Source organism: Carlito syrichta, unplaced genomic scaffold (assembly GCF_000164805.1).
Source record: "Carlito syrichta isolate Samal-C Ts95f unplaced genomic scaffold, Tarsius_syrichta-2.0.1 Scaffold312570, whole genome shotgun sequence".
Classification (NCBI taxonomy): domain Eukaryota; kingdom Metazoa; phylum Chordata; class Mammalia; order Primates; family Tarsiidae; genus Carlito; species Carlito syrichta.
The window spans coordinates 225,624-243,661 of NW_007256666.1; the positions used below are offsets into that span (position 1 = coordinate 225,624).

General features: G+C 40.7%; 3 protein-coding genes across 15 annotated transcripts in view; 1 reads left to right on the top strand and 2 right to left on the bottom strand.

Moving 5' to 3' along the window:
* The first annotated feature begins 1 nt into the window (after position 1).
* On the top strand, positions 2-567 carry LOC103272462 (biorientation of chromosomes in cell division protein 1-like). Its single transcript, XM_021718522.1, has 2 exons — positions 2-238; positions 279-567. The coding sequence occupies exons 1-2, from the start codon at positions 192-194 to the stop codon at positions 478-480; spliced, it is 249 nt and encodes an 82-aa protein (XP_021574197.1). The 5' UTR covers positions 2-191; the 3' UTR covers positions 481-567.
* A 1,380-nt stretch (positions 568-1,947) lies between these two features.
* On the bottom strand, positions 1,948-11,831 carry CCNDBP1 (cyclin D1 binding protein 1). 3 transcript variants are annotated; one of them, XM_008069942.1, is made up of 11 exons: positions 11,576-11,831; positions 11,352-11,411; positions 10,624-10,703; positions 7,869-7,950; positions 6,707-6,803; positions 6,460-6,533; positions 5,856-5,932; positions 5,283-5,563; positions 4,126-4,186; positions 2,694-2,740; positions 1,948-2,429 (listed from the first exon to the last, which is right to left on the bottom strand). In XM_008069942.1, exons 1-11 carry the CDS (start codon positions 11,682-11,684, stop codon positions 2,315-2,317), a joined length of 1,083 nt encoding a protein of 360 aa, XP_008068133.1. In that variant the 5' UTR covers positions 11,685-11,831; the 3' UTR covers positions 1,948-2,314. The 3 variants fall into 3 exon arrangements, with proteins under 3 accessions (XP_008068133.1, XP_021574194.1, XP_021574193.1); XM_021718518.1 differs by having other exon boundaries at positions 2,377-2,423; positions 2,690-2,740; XM_021718519.1 differs by lacking the exon at positions 10,624-10,703 and having other exon boundaries at positions 11,576-11,767.
* Positions 11,832-11,996: 165 nt separating this feature from the next.
* TMEM62 (transmembrane protein 62) overlaps positions 11,997-18,038 on the bottom strand; it is a 49,530-nt gene continuing 43,488 nt past the window's right edge. For all 11 annotated transcript variants that reach the window (XM_021718533.1, XM_021718528.1, XM_021718534.1 and 8 more), the window contains 2 exons: positions 16,623-16,741; positions 11,997-12,862 (listed from right to left, as the gene is read on the bottom strand). In XM_021718533.1, coding sequence (XP_021574208.1) covers positions 12,536-12,862; positions 16,623-16,741 — 446 coding nt within the window. In that variant the 3' untranslated portion in view covers positions 11,997-12,535. The remainder of the gene's footprint in view (positions 12,863-16,622; positions 16,742-18,038) is intronic.

Here is an 18,038-nt window from a genome sequence, read left to right on the forward strand (position 1 = left end):
CCTCGCTGCCTCCCGGCGACCCGCAGCTCATCGCTCTCAACGTGGAGCAGCTCAAGAGCCGGGGGCTGTTTGACAGCTTCCGCCGGGACTGCCTGGCCGACGTGGACACCAAGCCAGTTTACCAAAATCTGAGGCAGAAAGTGGATAATTTTGTGTCAACACATCTGGACAAGCAGGAATGGAATCCTACGATGAACAAAAACCAGTTGCGAAATGGTCTGAGGCAAAGTGTGGTTCAGTAAATAAGCAGAATGTACAGCTTTTGAAAAGGCCATCAGCACAAGGTCAGGGATGTTGGAGGCGGGAGTTGACAGGATCATTTCTCAGGTGGTAGATCCAAAGCTCAACCACATCTTCAGGCCACAAATAGAACGAGCAATTCATGAGTTCCTGGCGGCCCAGAAAAAAGCAGCTGTGCCACCACCGCCTCCAGAGCCCGAAGGCCAGGACCTTCCAGCTTCATCCCAGGATGCTTCCTAAGAATATGTCTGGCACCTTTTGAGAGCTCCATTTAATTAATGGTGAAGAAGAGGTTTGGTTACATAAGAGTACAGCTTCAGAATAAAGATAGGCCAAGGTCATCACTGATTTCAGGATTTTAGCCTGACTATGGGCAGTGTCTGGATCGAACAGAAGCAAGTCTGGAGTGGGGGAAGTTGACCGTGGTACCTCCAGTATAGTGCTGCTGTTTGACCAGCCTATCCAAGGGTGTGATACCCGTAAATACTACTGAGAGATAAAGAAACACTACAGCAACCTGGGCTTTTCCTAAAACAGACTCTTATACTTGAATATGAAGACTGTGTGTGGACTTCAGGATTTGTGCTATGGGACAAGCAATAGCTGCAGTGAAAGAATGTGATCTGTCCCAAAGATTATTTCAAAGAACTGTGGCAACAAAGGTTAGCTGGGAAGCAGGCATTTGGCAGAGCTTATTTGAGATGCTGTTTCTGAGTTCCTACAATGTACAAGCCATCAGGATCAGCTGGTTTTAGGTGGTTGTGAACTTGGACATGCATCTTCTAGCCAGTTTCCTCTCCCTTGAAAGAGAAACAAAACACGAAATCCTAGTGTGAAGAAGTCAGACTTGAGTGTGAGGAAGGACATTTGCAGGTTCCCTATCCAGGTTCTTCTTGTCCTGCAGGGCTAGTGAGTCTCCGTGTGTTTATTTTATGTCCATGTTGGTGTTTTTTAGAAAAGTGAATGGTCAACAGATGGCTGACGTTTTATAATAAAATCATTTAATACTCTTAAAAAAGTGAAACTAATTTGGCTTGAGGAATTTCAACTCCAAGATGCACTAGTCACTCAAAAGAATGACTGCTGTTGCTAATTATACCTAATGAGATCAGAAAGGCAGATGTGGTGATCTGCAGCTATAGAGAGAGGAGGACTGGCATTTGAAGTGGTGGTGACCTATAGTACACGCATAAGGCCTAATTCAGGCTCAGTCTGCTTTTCAATGTGTAATCTTCTAGACTGATGCAAAAGTCTAACTAAGTGGTGATAGCTAAACTGAAAAGGCCCTTAAAATTACATAAACTCTCTTATACATTAAAAAAATTTTGATTTATAAAAATTTGGTTTTTACATTTGGGGACACATGTAATAGAGAACAATATAGGTATGTATTAAAAAATTTTATTCAATAAGGTCGACAAACACATCAAATGAGCTCAATATCAATACAAATCTATTTTGGAAGCATGGAGTAACCTGAGATGATATTCAGAAGGACTTACTGATAAGAATACTAGTATATAATTGGTGACGTACTAAGAGGGGCTTTGAAGTTATCTTTTATAAATAAATTAAAGTCAAATGTTTCTGTTTTAAATATACTTCTGATGAGAATCGGATCTTTAGACCTATAAACCCAAGTGAAAATAATGTTCTTGTGTCAACTCACTGTATTTCTGGTAGGAAGAAACTCTGAAAGGGTACTCATTTAATCACTGGTAGGTTAGCATTTTATTGAGATCATCAGCATCTTTAACAATGAAAACAATATACTTTATTGCAAATAAGGAATAAGGCAGCTGCCCTAGGGATCTGAGAAGCAATTCAGGAAGATAAACTCATGCAGTTATTTTTTTATCTAGCACAGAAAAATATATATTATACTCACACATGGTTTATAAATAATTGCCAGTCTGGCCTAACGAACAATCTTTGGTAATATTATCTCGTTAAAGACAGACATGAACCCCCTTTCAATCCAGCAAGTGTTCTAGCTCCATTTTAAAAGTAGACATCAGAGCCTGGCTATGATAGTGAGAGAAGAAGAGAGGAGAGGACAAACAAGCCCAAAAACTCATAGTTCAAGTTCACTCTGAGTGAATTCCTTGATTCTGTTCATGCAGTGATCAATGGCATTAACAAGTAAAGGGATCCAACTATCTTCTGGCTGAGGGGTCACATGACTTGCTCTGTAAATGCAATAGGGAAAAAAGAAGTTAAATTTATTATAGTGTTAAGGGAAGATATCCTCAAGAGGGAGCACAGAGGAAACTATAGTAACAAATGGCAAGCTTCTTTACAGAAACTCAGCCACTCCATAACTGAAGTTGAAAAAAAATTCCTCACCTACCCTTTCTCACTCTTTGCAATGGGGGCTTGAGAGTTGAGAATGACTGGACAGGAATTCAGTTTTATTTTCAAAAAGGTATCTGAGAAGAAGTGCGCATACTTACTTTGTAATTTCAAGTGCCTTCTTTAAAACAGATACAAGTTTCGCAGACTAGAAAAGAAACACAAAAGTCATTCACCCTGAGCCCTACTGTGAAAAGGAAAGGAGAGCACTAATATTTTAAAAGGCCTAAATAATAAAAAATCATTCAAGTCTAGGCATAGTGGCTCATGCCTGTAATCCCAGCACTTTGAGAGGCTGAGGTGGGAAGACTGCTCGAGTTCAGGAGTTCAAGACCAGCCTAGGCAAGGCAACATGAAGAGATCTCATCTCTACAAAAAAAGTTAAAAAAAAAATAAGCTACAAGTGGTGGGGTGGTGGCATGGACCTATAGTCCCAGCTACTTGGAAGGCTGAGGGGAGAGATCCCTTGAGCCCTGGAAGTCAAGACTGAGGTGAACTGTGATTGTGCCACTACACTCCAGCCTGGGTGTTAGAATGAGACCTTGACTAAAAAAAAGGAAACTTGAAGGAACTATGCAATAACAAAAATGCTGATTAGGTTAGGGTAGCAGGATTATGGGTTATTTTCTATTTAGCAAAATCTTACTAATACCATTGCCATAACATTTTAATAAGTTTTAACATGGGATGTATATATGCCATCAATATAAAATAAGACACATACATAGCACACATTTTTCAACTGCTACAGTAGATATTATGTAGCAGCTGACAAGGTATATCACTAAAGATATTTATTTCTTAGAAAGTCAATTTTTAAAAGGTAATGCCAAAATACAATGTTAATTCCCAAAAAGATTCTATTCTACTTCAAGGTGTTTGTACATCATGAAGATACATTTGATGAATCTCATTTCCACTATCTAATTTATCAATTATTATTAGAATTGACACAGATGTGTCAATGTGGTAGTAAAATATAAGCCATATGGAAATTTAACTGCTCTTTCTAATAACATTAGATTAAAACTTGATTTTATAAAAACAAGAAAACAGAACTCTCTCTAGTAAAGAGCACAGCACTTGAAAGAATGCAATAAAATCAGATCTTTATAAAGAGCTTGACCCTTCATGGCTAAATCACACAATGTGTTTATATTAGAACAGAGTATGTTCTGGAATACTTATTTCTGCCTTAGACTAGAAATTAGAAACTTGTGACTTTAGGCTGAGAGGTTCCTAAAGCACTATATAATCAAAACCTTGTTTTCAAAGCAGCATTTTCTATGGTCTTTAGGTGTTTTTAAATGATTACCAAAGTGGTTATGGAAGAGAGAACTACCAAAGTTCATGGTTATTGTAATTCAACTTCAGCAAACATTTATCAAGCACAAGCACATGCAAGAACTGTGACATTACTGCTGTACTTGCATACAAATGTGATAAATAAATATGTACCCTATAGCTTAGAGGAAACAGTAAGTGAAGTTCTACTCATTAGGTCTGTAACTACTCCTCAAAGCCAGTACTTACATTGATACGCACAGTCAGGTGGCACATGGGTGGATATATGCTCAGAGCCAAATCATCCACACTAAGAGCAGAAAGCAAAAATAACTATTAACAAAAAAGGGGAACAAATCTCAACTAGGTTGTTGCTACTGTACAACTACATATGTGACTAGCTACAAACTGTTCCGGAAAAGTCTACCAGGTTTTGAAACTCAGCAACTAGGCAACTAATACAGAATGAATTCAACCAGTATTTACTGAAATGTACATACTCCATTTCAGTAGGAAGCTGGGGGGAATAATTCCCTTGGTTCATAGGATATGGTATGATTAATTCAGTCAAAAATGTGATTATGTGAAACCATCAGTATAATAGCTGAAGAACATGGTTCATCAATGGAAGCTAAAACTGTTGGGTAAAATGTACCTTTACTAAAGTGGGCACCACTTTAACCAAGTGATCAAATTCAGTACCACCAATAATGGGACAAACCAACATCATGTGCCACCCTAATATGATGTATTGAAAGTATAAAACATTCAACTACATGATATTCTTGCCAAAAATGACAAAACAATCACACGAATCCAGATTGTTGGAAAGATTACAAGACAACTGATCTAGTTAATTTTTAAAATGTTGATTAAAAAAAAAAACAAACCTCAAAAGGACAAGAACTGTTCTAGATTTCAAGAGACTAAAGAGATGATAACTAAATACAAATGTGAGACCTTGTCAGAATCCTGGATTTATATAAAATATTTATTTTAGAGACAACTGGAAAAATTTGAATATTAGATAATATCATTGTATTTAATGTTACATTTCTTGGATGTGATAATAAGAATAAGATAATAATGGTGTGTTCTTAGGAGATACATGCTGAACTACTTAGGGGTGCAGTGTCATTGATGTCTATAATTTACTCTCAGAAGGTTTAAGAATAAATATGGAATATCTATCAATAGAGAAATAAGCCAATACATGAAAAAAATGTGAACAATGGTTGACTCTAAATCAAGAATGTAGGGGTGTTCACTGAAGTACTTTTTCAAATTTCCTGTAGGTTTGAAACATTTCAAAATATAAAAAGTTGGGGAAAAATCTTGGGGTGACAGCAGAAGCTGAGATCAGAAAGCTGCTGCTGCTCAGATGTTTAAAATGGGATCACACTCACCTGGGGCTAACTTCATCAGAAATATCCACAATATCATCCAGCTGGGCTACCTGATCCTTCTTCCCATTCTCTGCCACTAAGATCCGGATTTTCTTCAGACAGGCTTTGGATGCTCTCACCAGTGCAAGGCATGGGACTATGAGCTCTTGATCTTCCTCTGACCAGTATAAGTCCTGATTGCTTGGAAACCCCAACACATCATCGTCATCATTGTGGTTTTCAGAGTTGTCCTCCCCAGTGTCATTCAATAGGCCACAGTAAGGGTCACATTCTTCCACAGCCTAAGACATAACAAGATATAGGTGAATGCAAAAAAAAAAAAAAAAAAAGCCTATTATGCTTTTAGCAGCAGATCTAAGTTGCCCCAAAACCTCAGTCAGTCACTTCATTAACAGCTACACAGTTGAATCACTTTATAAACCCTGTTCTCAGGGAGATGGAATAAAGTGGACAGTAGTGATAATGGGGCTTAGTCAATAATCAGTGCTACGGATATCTCTTTTTATAATCAATTCTAATCTACTAGTCATGGAGTTGCATTCTGACGATCAGCAAAAACAGAAGTCCCCTCACCTGCTCCATTTCTTCATGTGCATCCTTCACAAAATCTACACTCTTCGTCAGCATTAAAAGAGCTGCAGCTTTATTATCTATGAGTGAAAAATCAGAAGCACTAGAATTAGTGCTTAACAATTCTCTTAAGACTGCAAAGGGTAACCACATTGTTCCTATTGATGGGAGTGCCAAGGACAGCTGACAAGGTTTTATGTAAAATTCTTCTCACTATGTCCCCTAGTACCCAGTGAGTTAAAAACTTTTCTTTATTCACCACAACAAGAAATAAAATGGTCACATGATGTTTCTCATTATGGCCCTCTTGGACAACCACTGTTTTGGACTACCTCACTGCTTCAGCATGCTCCACAGTACTGCTCTCAGGGCAGGACTAGGAAAATAAACCATAGCTGTTCAACAGGAGACAGAGCCATAGCAAGAGGGGAGTTTGAAACTAGAAGTGTGAGAACTAGAGAACGACAAAGAGTATTAGTACCTATCTATTAATGTTGGTGATAAATATGCATGTTTCACTCAACTCTTTATATAAATTAAAATACATACATTAAAATACAAAGTTGGAAGCTTTGGTCAGAAAGACCCACTATCCACTCTCACCCACCTCTTGGTATCCGAGGCACCTGCTCGCACGCAACCCAGACACTGTTGCAGGAAATAAGGTCATTGTTCTCAGGGCTGGGGAAAGGAATCAGTAAGGATATATCAATAACCTTGCATTCTGTCTCCTAAAAAGCTCCTGCCTGCTGGTTAGTATTCTCAACTACCAATAAATTTGTTGTCAAAATGAGCTTTTCCCTCTTGAGACAAGGAACCTTAACAACTGATAACCCAGACTGTGGCATCACTACCTCTGAGCTGGAGTGCTGGAAAGTACTTCCACGAGCTGAGCCATGCCATCCACAATGTCCAGAGCGGCACCCCGCACCAGCTTTCTCAAGGTGATTCCTGTGGTCAAACCCAAAGAGTAAGCAGCCTGGTCTTCTTTTCAGTAGTCACCATTTGCTTTCCTGAGTCTGAGCACTACAGAAGTGTTAAGTGATGTATGCTTTCACTGAAGTGTCAACACAAAACTCAGGTCTCATTTATATCCTCATGTCATTTTCTTGCCCTTTCCACCATTCCTTAGTGCTATTCTCCAAAATAAAAGATCTGGAACACAATCTTTCTATGACAGTATTAAGGCAGTAATTCCTTGACAATTTTAAATGAAACACTTGAAGTTTAAACCATTTGAGTAAACTTGAAGATCCCTGACATGTATTCAGTTATAATTTTGGCATGCTTGTAATCAAGGCATGAATCTCCAGGTAGGGTTGGAGGCCACTTAACCTATGAAGGTGCTCAGAAACAGAGTATGATGCAATATGGGTAGAAAAGAGTAAAGATGGTCTGGTCCTGGCTATAGGGCTGAGACCAGGCCAGCATTTGTAGTGGTTAGAATGGGTTAGAGAGGGAAAAACCAGTGAATCAAAAACCTTAAGAGTCAGGCAAGGCAGGGGAGATGGAAAATCACAGGAACAAAGCACCTGTATCTTAGCATAATGGCTTATTTATAGAGGCCACTTACATTATAAAATTATCCTTGACTGTGTTTTTTGTTTTTTTTTTTTGAGTCGGAGTCTCACTCTGTCACCCAGACTGGAGTGCAGTGGCTGCTCCCGGCCACCGCAGCCTCGGCCTGCTGGGCTCCGGCGATCCTTCCGCCTCAGCCTTCCGAGTAGCCAGAATTACAGGCATGCGTCACCACGCCCAGCTGATTTTTTGATTTATTGTAGAGATGAGATCTCGCTGCCCAGGCGGGTCTCGAACCCACGGGCTCAAGCAATTCACTCACCTCAGCCTCCCAAAGACACGGGATTACAGGCTGAGCCACCGAGCCCGGCTCCTTGACTGTGTTATATGGAAGAAAGTTACATGCTCAAGTTGGGAAAGGTAAAAGTCTCAGGTTATAACTCATATTACAAAGATCTACCCTGTAAACATAATACTTATGTGTATGTAGTGGCTTACCCTGATCCTTCGGAAGCGAATAGTATACTGCAGTAATTTCCTTGATGGCAGCATGGACCTGTTCACAGAACCTCTGGGATTCCTATGAGGTGATGGACCAATTTCAGAATGAAATAAGAAAATTGATTAGATCAACATGGTCAATCCATCTACTGTTGAAGACTGCAGAAGACACCTCTACAGCATCATCAAGTATTTTCTAGTTCTAGTATGAGTTAGGCCTGCTATACTCATCACATAACAAACAGAAGACAGCTGTACATATGACACTGGGTTTACAACTCAATAAACCATTAAGAAACAACAGGAAAATTTTATTCCTGATACTGTATATTCCAAGATATTAATAATCCGCCATGAAATATTCACCATATCTTAGACCAGGAGTTGACAAACAGGTAACATCAGGCCCATTGCCAGTTTTTATAAATAAAGAACAGGCACACAGCCAAGTTCCCTGGTTTACATATACTCTACAGTTGTGTTCGTACAACAAGGGACAAAAGTTGGGTAGTTGGGCCAGCAAAGTCTAAAATATTTACTATATGGCCCTTTACAGAAATGTTTGCCAGAGTCTGTATTACATCAAGCAGGTCGCTCTCTAACATAATCACAGTATGTAAATGAAGGTAATTAGTATGGACTCAACAATGCCCAATGTTGTCTATTTTCCTTCTAAGTGGTCACTGGCTTTCTCATCTTCCTTATCCCCACTTCTCTGCTAAATTCTAAGCCAGTGCTATGCAAAAAGTGGTACAGGTTAGTGCCAGTCCACAAACTGTTAATACTCTAGGATAAGTACAGTGATAGAAAGCAAGTATTTAGAAACTTTTATAGCAATCAGATATTGCTTCAACATCCAAACACATAATTTTGTAAAGTTATAAAAGTGTTATCAGTCCATATAGATTGGAATTAAAAAACCTAAATCATCTTTCTGTAGAACTAAATTGCTCAGATCTTATGAAGGAAATTGTGATTCAAATATATATATAAATATATATTCAGATAAAATCTAATTCTAATTTTTCATCTGAGTGAAACTACTGTCCTAAGCATGTTCAGAAAATTAGCTCTATGCTGCCTCCTCATGGTGTCTTACTTGCCGTCAGTTTCAGCAGCAAGTCCTAAGTGTATGTGGAGTCAGCAGAAAGGAGTCAGCAGATAAGAAAAATAAAGTAATATTACTAGTCTTTTTGAAATAGACTTTTTTCCCAAGTATCTTTTAAAGTGTTCTTATACTGTTCATCTCTTGTTTCCTCATCACAAATCTCTAAGGTATGTAGAAGGAGAGTTTATCACTGTATGTTTATGCAGCAAAAGGAAATTTATATCATTTCAAAACATCTGGATATACAGATTGAGAAAGAGATTGAAACTACTATGAAAATCAAATAAGGCAATGAATATGCCTTATATTCATTATATACTATGCCGGGCGCAATGGCTCACACCTGTAACCCCAGAACTTTGGAAGGCAGAAGCAAAAGGATTGCCTGAGCCCAGGGGTTCAAGACCAGTCTAGGCAACTTGGCAAAAACCTGTCTCGACATTAAATCAAAATATTAACCAGGCATGGTAGCATGCACCTGAAGTTCCAGCTACTTGGAAGGCTGAGGCAGAAGGACAGCCTGAGCCCGGCTGGTCAAGGCTGTGGTAGCCCTGAGTGACAGTGAGACTCTGATTCAATCATCAACATCATCATCATCATCTTCCAAATTAAGGATACACAGCTCTGGAACAACTGAGCATAGAGCATGCTTGGTGACAGCCAACATTTTTACTTTCATTAGTTTTATAATAAAGATTTTAAATGCACAAATTCTTTTTTTTAGCAATTTCACTTCTGGGAATTTTTTTCTACTATGCATAGGAACACAAAGATTATATTAGACAATTCACCACAGCACTGTTTACAATAGTTACAAGTTGGAAACAGCTTAAATATCCACAAAGAGTATTGGTTAAATTATGTTTATATTCATTCTATTGAATACCAGGCAGTAATTACAAAGAAATGAGTATCTTTATATGTGCTGCTAAGAATTTCCAAGATATATTGTTAATTTTTTAAAAAGGAAAATCCACAAGTGTTTATGGTATCTTATCATTTGTGTAAAAAGAAGCAGACATGTACATATAAATGTACATTAATCAATATATGCATAAGATGTATATGAAATACAAAAGGAACTGGGGAGGACAAACGAAAATGAAGAACTGGGTGAAGATAAACTTTTTAGCACACTTAGCTTTGATAGCTTTTGAATTTTATACTATCTACATATGTTACATATTACTGATTAAATATTTTTAAATAGTTCAATATTTTTAAATGTATTATGTAGTAGAAGAGGTGTAACTTAGACATCAGATAGACCTTAACTTGAATTCTAGCTCCACTGCTTTTTTATCTTAACCTGAGCCTCTGAGCCTGCCTGCTCATCTGTCAGACGGACATAGTATGTGAAAACAACTACCAAGTAACAAGTGCTTAAAAAAAGTATGAGAAAGAAAATAACCAGGGTTAACTTCAGATTGAACCAATATTTATAAGACCTGCCTACTCCATGCCAGGAAGTGCACCTAGCAATTTAGTCTTCACAACAATCCTGTGATGTAAGAACTGCAATCTTATTTGACAGATAAAGAAAATAAATCTTCTGGCATGAGTGTAAAAGGTGGAAAGAAAATCAGAGTACTATCGCTAAGGAATAACCAGGTAGCACAAGGATTCCAGGAAACTGAAGCCCACCTGTGCAGATGGCAGTTGAGGTCCAGAGAAGACTTTGGTCAGAGTCGTGGCTTCCCTCGACACTTTAACAGCTGCCTCATCTGGGAGGTGGCAGAGGAGGAGGCAGGTACCAATGTATTAATGCCAAGGGGTTAAGGATGTAGCTGAGGTACAAACTTTGAAGATAATGTTTCCCCTCTTCACCTTTACTAGGCAAGACGTCTCAAAACACCTCCGAATATCCATGTCTTATATTTCTTTCTTTTTTTTTTTTTTTTTTTTTTGAGTTGGAGTCTCTCTCTGTCGCCCAGGCTGGAGGAGTACAGTGGCACGCTCACGGCCACCGCAGCCTCGACCTGCTGGGCTCAGGAGATCCTTCCGACTCAGCCTTCCAAGTAGCTGGAACTACAAGCACGCGCCACCACGCCCGGCTAATTTTTGGTTTATTGTAGAAATGAGGGCTCGCCAAGTTGCACAGGCTGGCCTCGAACCCGTGGGCTCAGGCAATCCTCTCACCTCGGCCTCCCAAAGTGCTGGGATTATAGGCCACCGCGCCTATGAGCCACCGCGCCTGGCCGTATGTTTTATATTTCAACCTCTCAAGTGCTGAGGACGGGTAAGGTGAGGTGTCCCACACAGAGAGTGCAGCGGGGAAGGGCAGTCACCTCCCAAGGGAAGGCGGGAGAGCAAGGGGGTCGGGACGCTGGAAGAGGTGAGGGCTGGGGATCCCCAACAGGAAAGGCACTCACTAAGTCTTCTCCAAAATATCTCCCGATTAAATTCCTGGGTGGTCTCCCGGGCTTCGCCGACTTCCGAGTGTGGCATGTGGAGGCCGAACGGCGGCGAAAGGAAAAGCTAAGGTTAAGCGAAGCCCCACTCCCGGCCGAGCCCGGGCCCCGCCGCCGCCCCAGCCTGGCCTCCCCACCTCCTGAGCCCGCCCCTGCCGCTGCGGGTCCCAGCTGGGTCAGCTCACCACGCACTCGGGGCAGGAGCAACCGCAGTTCCGCTGCCAAGTGCCGGAGCTGCTCCACAGGCGAAGCCAGGGTGGGCACTGCTGCTGCGGATGTAGCTGTGCTCGCCATCTTAGCGGTTCGACGGAGCCCGCACACAAACGCCACCGCCTCCCGGGCCTAAGCCGCACTGCGACACCCGCTCCAGCTCCGATCCACAGACGCGACTCGTTTCCGGCAATAAGCCGTCCGGGCCCGCCCCGCCCCAGAGTTCCGGCCACACCCTCCAGTCCCGGCAGTTGGCCACACCCCTCCCTCCCGAGAGACGAGCCGCGCCTCCTCCCGCCCCCAGAGGCCTGGCCACGCCCCATCGCTTCCCCAAGATCCAACAATATACCTTCCATTTTCAGAGCCTGGGCCACACAAAGTTCAGGCCCATGATAGTTCTTATTCATCATTCATTCATTTATTTGATTATTTGAAACATCTCCGATTAAGGAAGCAGAGAGTTCATAATACTGTAAGAAAACAGGCCTGGGAACTAATATCTCAGTGATAGTCAGGGTCAGGTTCAAGTCTGCACAGGTTCCCTGCCCCTAAAATTACACCCTTGACAGCTGCTGAGTACCAGACGTGGCGCTGTTACTTTACATGGGTGACCCTAAAAAATTCACTTGGCCTCAGATACTCCCATACCCCTGCCCTGTGGATCTCCTAGATTAGGAATTTCTCTCCACAGAGGTAAAACAACCCTTTGCCTGCTTAGGGTAAAAAGGAATCAAGGCATTATTTAAAGACGTTTCTATAGTCCATTCTGCAGAAATCAGTAGTGGTTAACCCCTCCAACAACCAGGCATTTAAGAAATAGCGGCTGCCTGAAGCTAACCCACCAATATTGGCCTTTCACCTGCTACTTGGGCAGGAGCCTGGGCTACACGTGGAGGCTGGACTTCTGCCCAATTGCCAGTAGTCAGACAAGGTCTTCAGGAGCTCAGGTGGCTTTTTAACTGCACCATGAAGGTTCCAAACTTGGCAGAGTTCAGTGTCCACACACAATGAATGAGGACAAGTGTCAGCAATGTCAACCAGGTCCGCAAAGGGGAGAATAAAAAAGCGAGGAAGCCATATGTTACATAAAGAAAGAAACAGGAATACACCTGCCAGATGTACAGCAGTATCATAAGTAGATAAACAGGTATAATTTTCAAGTATTTTCCTTGATGGAGATGAGATCTGAAGTTGTGACCAAAGCACCGCTGCAACAAGCTCCAACACAGGTAAGCCATCAAGGGGATATTAAAAAACACCAGCTGGAAAAATGAAAACAGAATCATAGCTTACCATCAAGTTCTTGGAGGGGTCAGTCTCATTAACATATTATTGATGGTTCCTAAGAATGTTTTTGTTTCTGTCTTGAGGGTAGCTGTCTGATTCTTTATGCTTCAGTCATGCTTGTTTATTATAACACAACAGCTGACTTATAGTTAGTTGTGTATTTGCCCATGTCCTTTTGTTCATCTTAAAGGCAGGTATCTTTTCATTTATGTTGAAGTCCCAACTTGTAGTACAGTATCATATACACATTAAATACCCAACAGTGTTTATGTTGGAATTGAATTGAGTGAATGTACACACACACACACACACACACACACACACACACACACACTCACTCACTCATTTTTTGGAGGAGTAAATGGAGGACCTGGCTATCATTTTTTTTCTTATCTCTATTTTTGTTTGGGTTAGAATAAGTGTTGAAATACAAGTTAGAAGATGTAAATTATAATCCAAGTTGAACTGCTGTATGATTCATTCAACAAATATTGATTGAGCTCCCATTACGTGGCAGGCACTGTGCTAGGCTGTAAGTGACACACTGGTGAACAAGTCAGAAAGATCATAGAGCTTACATTCTAACAGGGAGAAGAGAGACCAAAAAAAATAAAAATGATAACTACAGACCATGATTTATTTAAGGAAATAACTGGGTCGTGAGAGGGTGACCGGGAGATAGACTCTCAAAGGCCAGAAGCACAGGAGTGAATCAATAGAGGGAAGTGCATTCCATGTAGAAGAAACAGAAGAAAAGGCCAGAGGTGGACTTGGTCTCTTTAAGACAATGCCAGTGAAGCATGATGAACCAGGTGGAAACTGGGACAGTCATCAGGACTCAGATCATATCACTGCTCTGCTTAAAGGGTTTCAAGCTGAGGAGTGAGATGATTAAAGTTTTAAAAAGACCACAGTGGTTGCTCTGTATTAAACTGAGAGTAGGGAGGCAAGAATAACAATGAAAATGCCCAGGAAAGAAATAATTATGGTGGTAACAGAGGCAGAGAGAAGTGGATGGATTCAAAATATGTACTGGGGTTGGGCTCGGTGGCTCAGCCTGTAATCCCAGCACTTTGGGAGGCCAAGGCAAGTGGATTGCCTGAGCTCAAGGGTTCGAGACCAGCCCAGGCAACTTGGTGAGACCTCGTCTCTACAATGAACCAAAAAAATTAGCCGGGCATATAGCGCATACCTGTAGTTCTGGCTACTTGGAAGGCTGAGGTGGAAGGATCGCCGGAGCCCAGCAGGTCAATGCTGGGGTGGCCGTGAGTGTGCCACTGCACTCCAGCCTGAGCAACAAAGTAGACTCCAACTCGAAAAAAAATATATATATACTGGAGATAGCTCAAACAAGGTACAGCTTGGTGATGAAATATATATAGGGTATAAGGGAAAGAGAAAAATTAAGGATATATCTTAGAGAAATCAGGTGAATGGTGGAGTCATCCATGAAAATTGGAAAGAATCAACTGGGAGTGACTCATTCTGGGAGGCCAAGGTGGAAAGACTGCATGAGCCCAGGAGTTTGAGACCAGCCTAAGCAACATAGAGAGACCTTGTCTCTACAAAAAATTTAAAAATTAGCTACGTATGTTGATATGCCTCTGTAGTCCCTAGCTACTTGGGAGGCTGAGGCAGGAGGATCACTAGAGCCTGGGAGTTTGAGGCTGCAGTGAGCCATGATCGTGCCACTGCACTCCAGCCTGCGGAACAGAGTGAGACCACCGACCCCCTCCAAAAAACTGAAAAGAATTCGAGGAAGAACAGATTTGGGGATGGAAATAAAGTTCCCATTAGAGAGACATAATGTTAAGTTAAGATGCCTGTTAGACATTTATGGAAATTGGACTGTATAGGCAATTGAAGTACAGAGAAGATGTCCAGATCAGATATATAGATTTGGGAGTCATGGGTCTGGATGATACATAAAATCCCTTATGTGTATTATTTATTAAAATATGAATGTAAACATTTACAAAGAAAAACCCTGCCTTTTGGTAAGGCTTAGGTTTCACTTGGTATAAGAGCGCTTCTTAGAGATAGCCTTTCTACATAATAAGACTGAACTATACCCAGGATCTACTCATATACATACAAGGGGGAGATCAAAAAAAAACCCAACTAGGTAAGTGTTCTAGGAACCCATCAGCATCAGTGTACCAGCTAGTGTTGTTGTGAGAGGCTGCATTCAGCTTCAGTGATTTTTTTTTGGAGATTCTTTCAACGTGTTTGACCATTTCATAATGGGTGATTTACAAGCACAACTGCCCACACCACATTGAGTGTTCAGCGGTTTTTGACCAATAACAGCATGACCCCACCCATGCCCCACTCTCCCTATTCACCTGATCTCACCCCAGAAAACTTTTTTTAGTCTTCCCAGATGAAAAAAGTCCTCAAAAGGAAACATTTTGCCAATGTTAAAGAGATGATTTTAAAGAGGTGAAACAAAAAAATGGCAGAAGCACTAAAAGGCATCAAAATTGATGAGTTCAAAAACTGTTCTGAGCAGTGGAAAAAGCATTTCAGCAGGTGAATTGCATCAAATGGAGCATACTTTGAAGGTGGCTGAAGTTTAAACATGTAAGAGTAAATACACAATTTTTAATAAAGAAATCCTAGGTTTTTTAGGGATCCCCCCTTAAAATGCTGCTATGCAGAGAATGTTCTGGACTTGGGTCAGTGTTTGCTAGGCAAAGGTATCCCCTACTTGGCTGTCTCTAATCCTGCTGGATCATGTTTTACTGCCCCGTAAGGAAACCTTGAACTCATTTTGAACAATGTCTTTGAATCTCTTCCAAAACTTCAAATTATCACTGCAGGTTTTGGTCCACTTCCCCTATCAGGTGAGTAAAATAAAGAAATTATTAGATAAATACTTTTCAAATTTGTTTATGAAATCTTGCCATGGGTCAGGATTCTTTGTGTGTTTGTTTGTCTTAAAGGAATTAAATGTAAACATAATACATTTGTCATTCCTAAACAAGCATACTGCTAAGACATCACTGGAAAGCCTGGGTCTGGTTTTTGCCTGTACAGTTTCCACTGAGTAACTGACCCACTTTTCTTATGTGTCTATTTTTTTCTTTTCCTCCCTCTGAAACATTTTCCTTCCTCATTATCATAATCAGTTTTGGTTTACTCAAAAGTCTAAAATTTATTCTACCATAAGTCCCTTATTTTATTTTTGTCACTGAAAAAGAACAATAAAACAAACAAACAACAACATTAAAACCTCTTTCACCTCTCATAAACCCTGCATGGCAAAAATGTATTTTCGATGTTTACACAAGTTGTGGAGGAAGTTGAAGAAGCACTTTAAAAGCAAATGAAATACAGTTATTAAAGATCGTCCTAGCCAGGCTCGGTGGCTCAGTCTGTAATCCCGTGCCTTTGGGAGGCTGAGGTGAGTGGATTGCCGGAGCCCACGGGTTCGAGACCACCCTGGGCAGCGAGACCTCATCTCTACAATAAATCAAAAAATCAGCCGGGCGTGGTAGCACATGCCTGTAATTCTGGCTACTCAGAAGGCTGAGGCAGAAGGATCGCTGGAGCCCAGCAGGCGAGGAGGCTGCGGTGGCTGGAAGCACCACAGTTGTCAAGTTGCCCAGGTTTGTCTCGAGCCCATGGGCTCAGGCAATCCACTCACCTCAGTCTCCCAAAGCGCTAAGATTATAGGCATAAGCCACCGCACTAGACCTAAGATGTTCTTAAATTGCATTTCTGACTTCTTACCTGGAGAATTCCTATTATAAATGTTATGCTGCCTTGTAGGAAATGTCCATTAACAAACATCCCAAAGGAAAAGCACCAACCCAATTTGCCGTCAATAATTTCACCAAAAAACCATGGTCCTAAAAGAGGCAATGGACACAAAAAAAGAAAGATTAAATAACTGTGAATCTGACTATATACATCATGAGATGTGTTTATAGGAATAATAAAAAGATATGAGACTAGTCATCGATAAATCATCAATAGCTTTTCTTTGCTAGTTTCTATGTTGCACCTGATGTCCTATATTTCTCCATATTTCGCTGGATTATAAAACTGTCTCAGTACATACTATGCCTAGAATAGGTATAAAGCTTATAGATTCTAAAAACAAATAAGAGCACACTCATATTTCTGAAGATTCTGTCACAATAACCTCAATATAATACACTAACATTTCCTACAGGAAGCAAAGAGGTTTCTACAGAAGTTAATTTTCCAGATGACTGAGGTTTACTCCTTGAAACAATAAAACTTCAACTACTTTTTGATAGAAATCTTTCTAAAATGTACTCCTGTATTCTTTCTTATTAACATAATAAATGTATTTTACCCTTTTCTTGATGACCCACAGTCATTACTTTGGGTTTTTTGTTTTGTTTTGTTTTGTTTTGTTTTGTTTTGAGTTGGAGTCTCACTCTGTTGCCCAGATGGAGTGCAGTGGCCACTCCCGGCCACCGCAGCCTCGACCTGCTGGGCTCCGGCGATCCTTCCGCCTCAGCCTTCCAAGTAGCCGGAATTACAGGCATGCGCTACCACGCCCAGCTGATTTTTTGATTTATTGTAGAGATGAGGTCTCACTGCCCAGGTGGGTCTCGAATCCGCAGGCTCAGGCAATCTACTCACCTCAGCCTCCCAAAGGCGCGGGATTACAGGCTGAGCCACCAAGCCCGGCTACAGTCATTACTTTGTACATCAACTACATAATTATGGTTAACATATACACAGTTTAATTTGGCTTCTTTAATTTTTCATCTAGAATACTATGCTGACTTTTCTATTATTTTTTACTGCCCCTTTTCAGCGTGCAGTTTTCTGCAAGAGTGTCATATGTTTGTCAAAAATGTAAAAGACAATCAGACTTCCTTTCTCAAAATGCAAACACCATAATTTGCTGGCAAGAGTAGGATTTAGCTTTAAAAAGTCATAGGTAATTTTCTCAGATATACATTAAACTATACATTATATAAACTATACATTATGTAAACATATTAAAGACATATTACTCTAAAAAAGTGTTTTCCCTTCTTCAGGTTTCAACTTTTTGCATTGAGCAGCTTCTATCTTTTAATGTTTGTGTTTTTTTTGAGTTGGAGTCTCATTCTGTCGCCCAGACTGGAGTGCAGTAGCCGCTCCCGGCCACCGCAGCCTCGACCT

Bases quoted from the DNA above. Each gene is read 5' to 3' on its own strand.
- CCNDBP1 (XM_008069942.1), bottom strand. From the start codon at position 11,684: ATGGCGAGCACAGCTACATCCGCAGCAGCAGTGCCCACCCTGGCTTCG. The intron at 6,804-7,868 runs GTAAGCCACTAC...GTTTGACCACAG, and splicing joins TTCGCTTCCGAAGGATCAGG to GAATCACCTTGAGAAAGCTG. The intron at 5,564-5,855 runs GTGAGGGGACTT...GTTATGTCTTAG, and splicing joins CACATGAAGAAATGGAGCAG to GCTGTGGAAGAATGTGACCC.
- LOC103272462 (XM_021718522.1), top strand. From the start codon at position 192: ATGAACAAAAACCAGTTGCGAAATGGTCTGAGGCAAAGTGTGGTTCA. The intron at 239-278 runs GTAAATAAGCAG...AAAGGCCATCAG, and splicing joins CTGAGGCAAAGTGTGGTTCA to CACAAGGTCAGGGATGTTGG.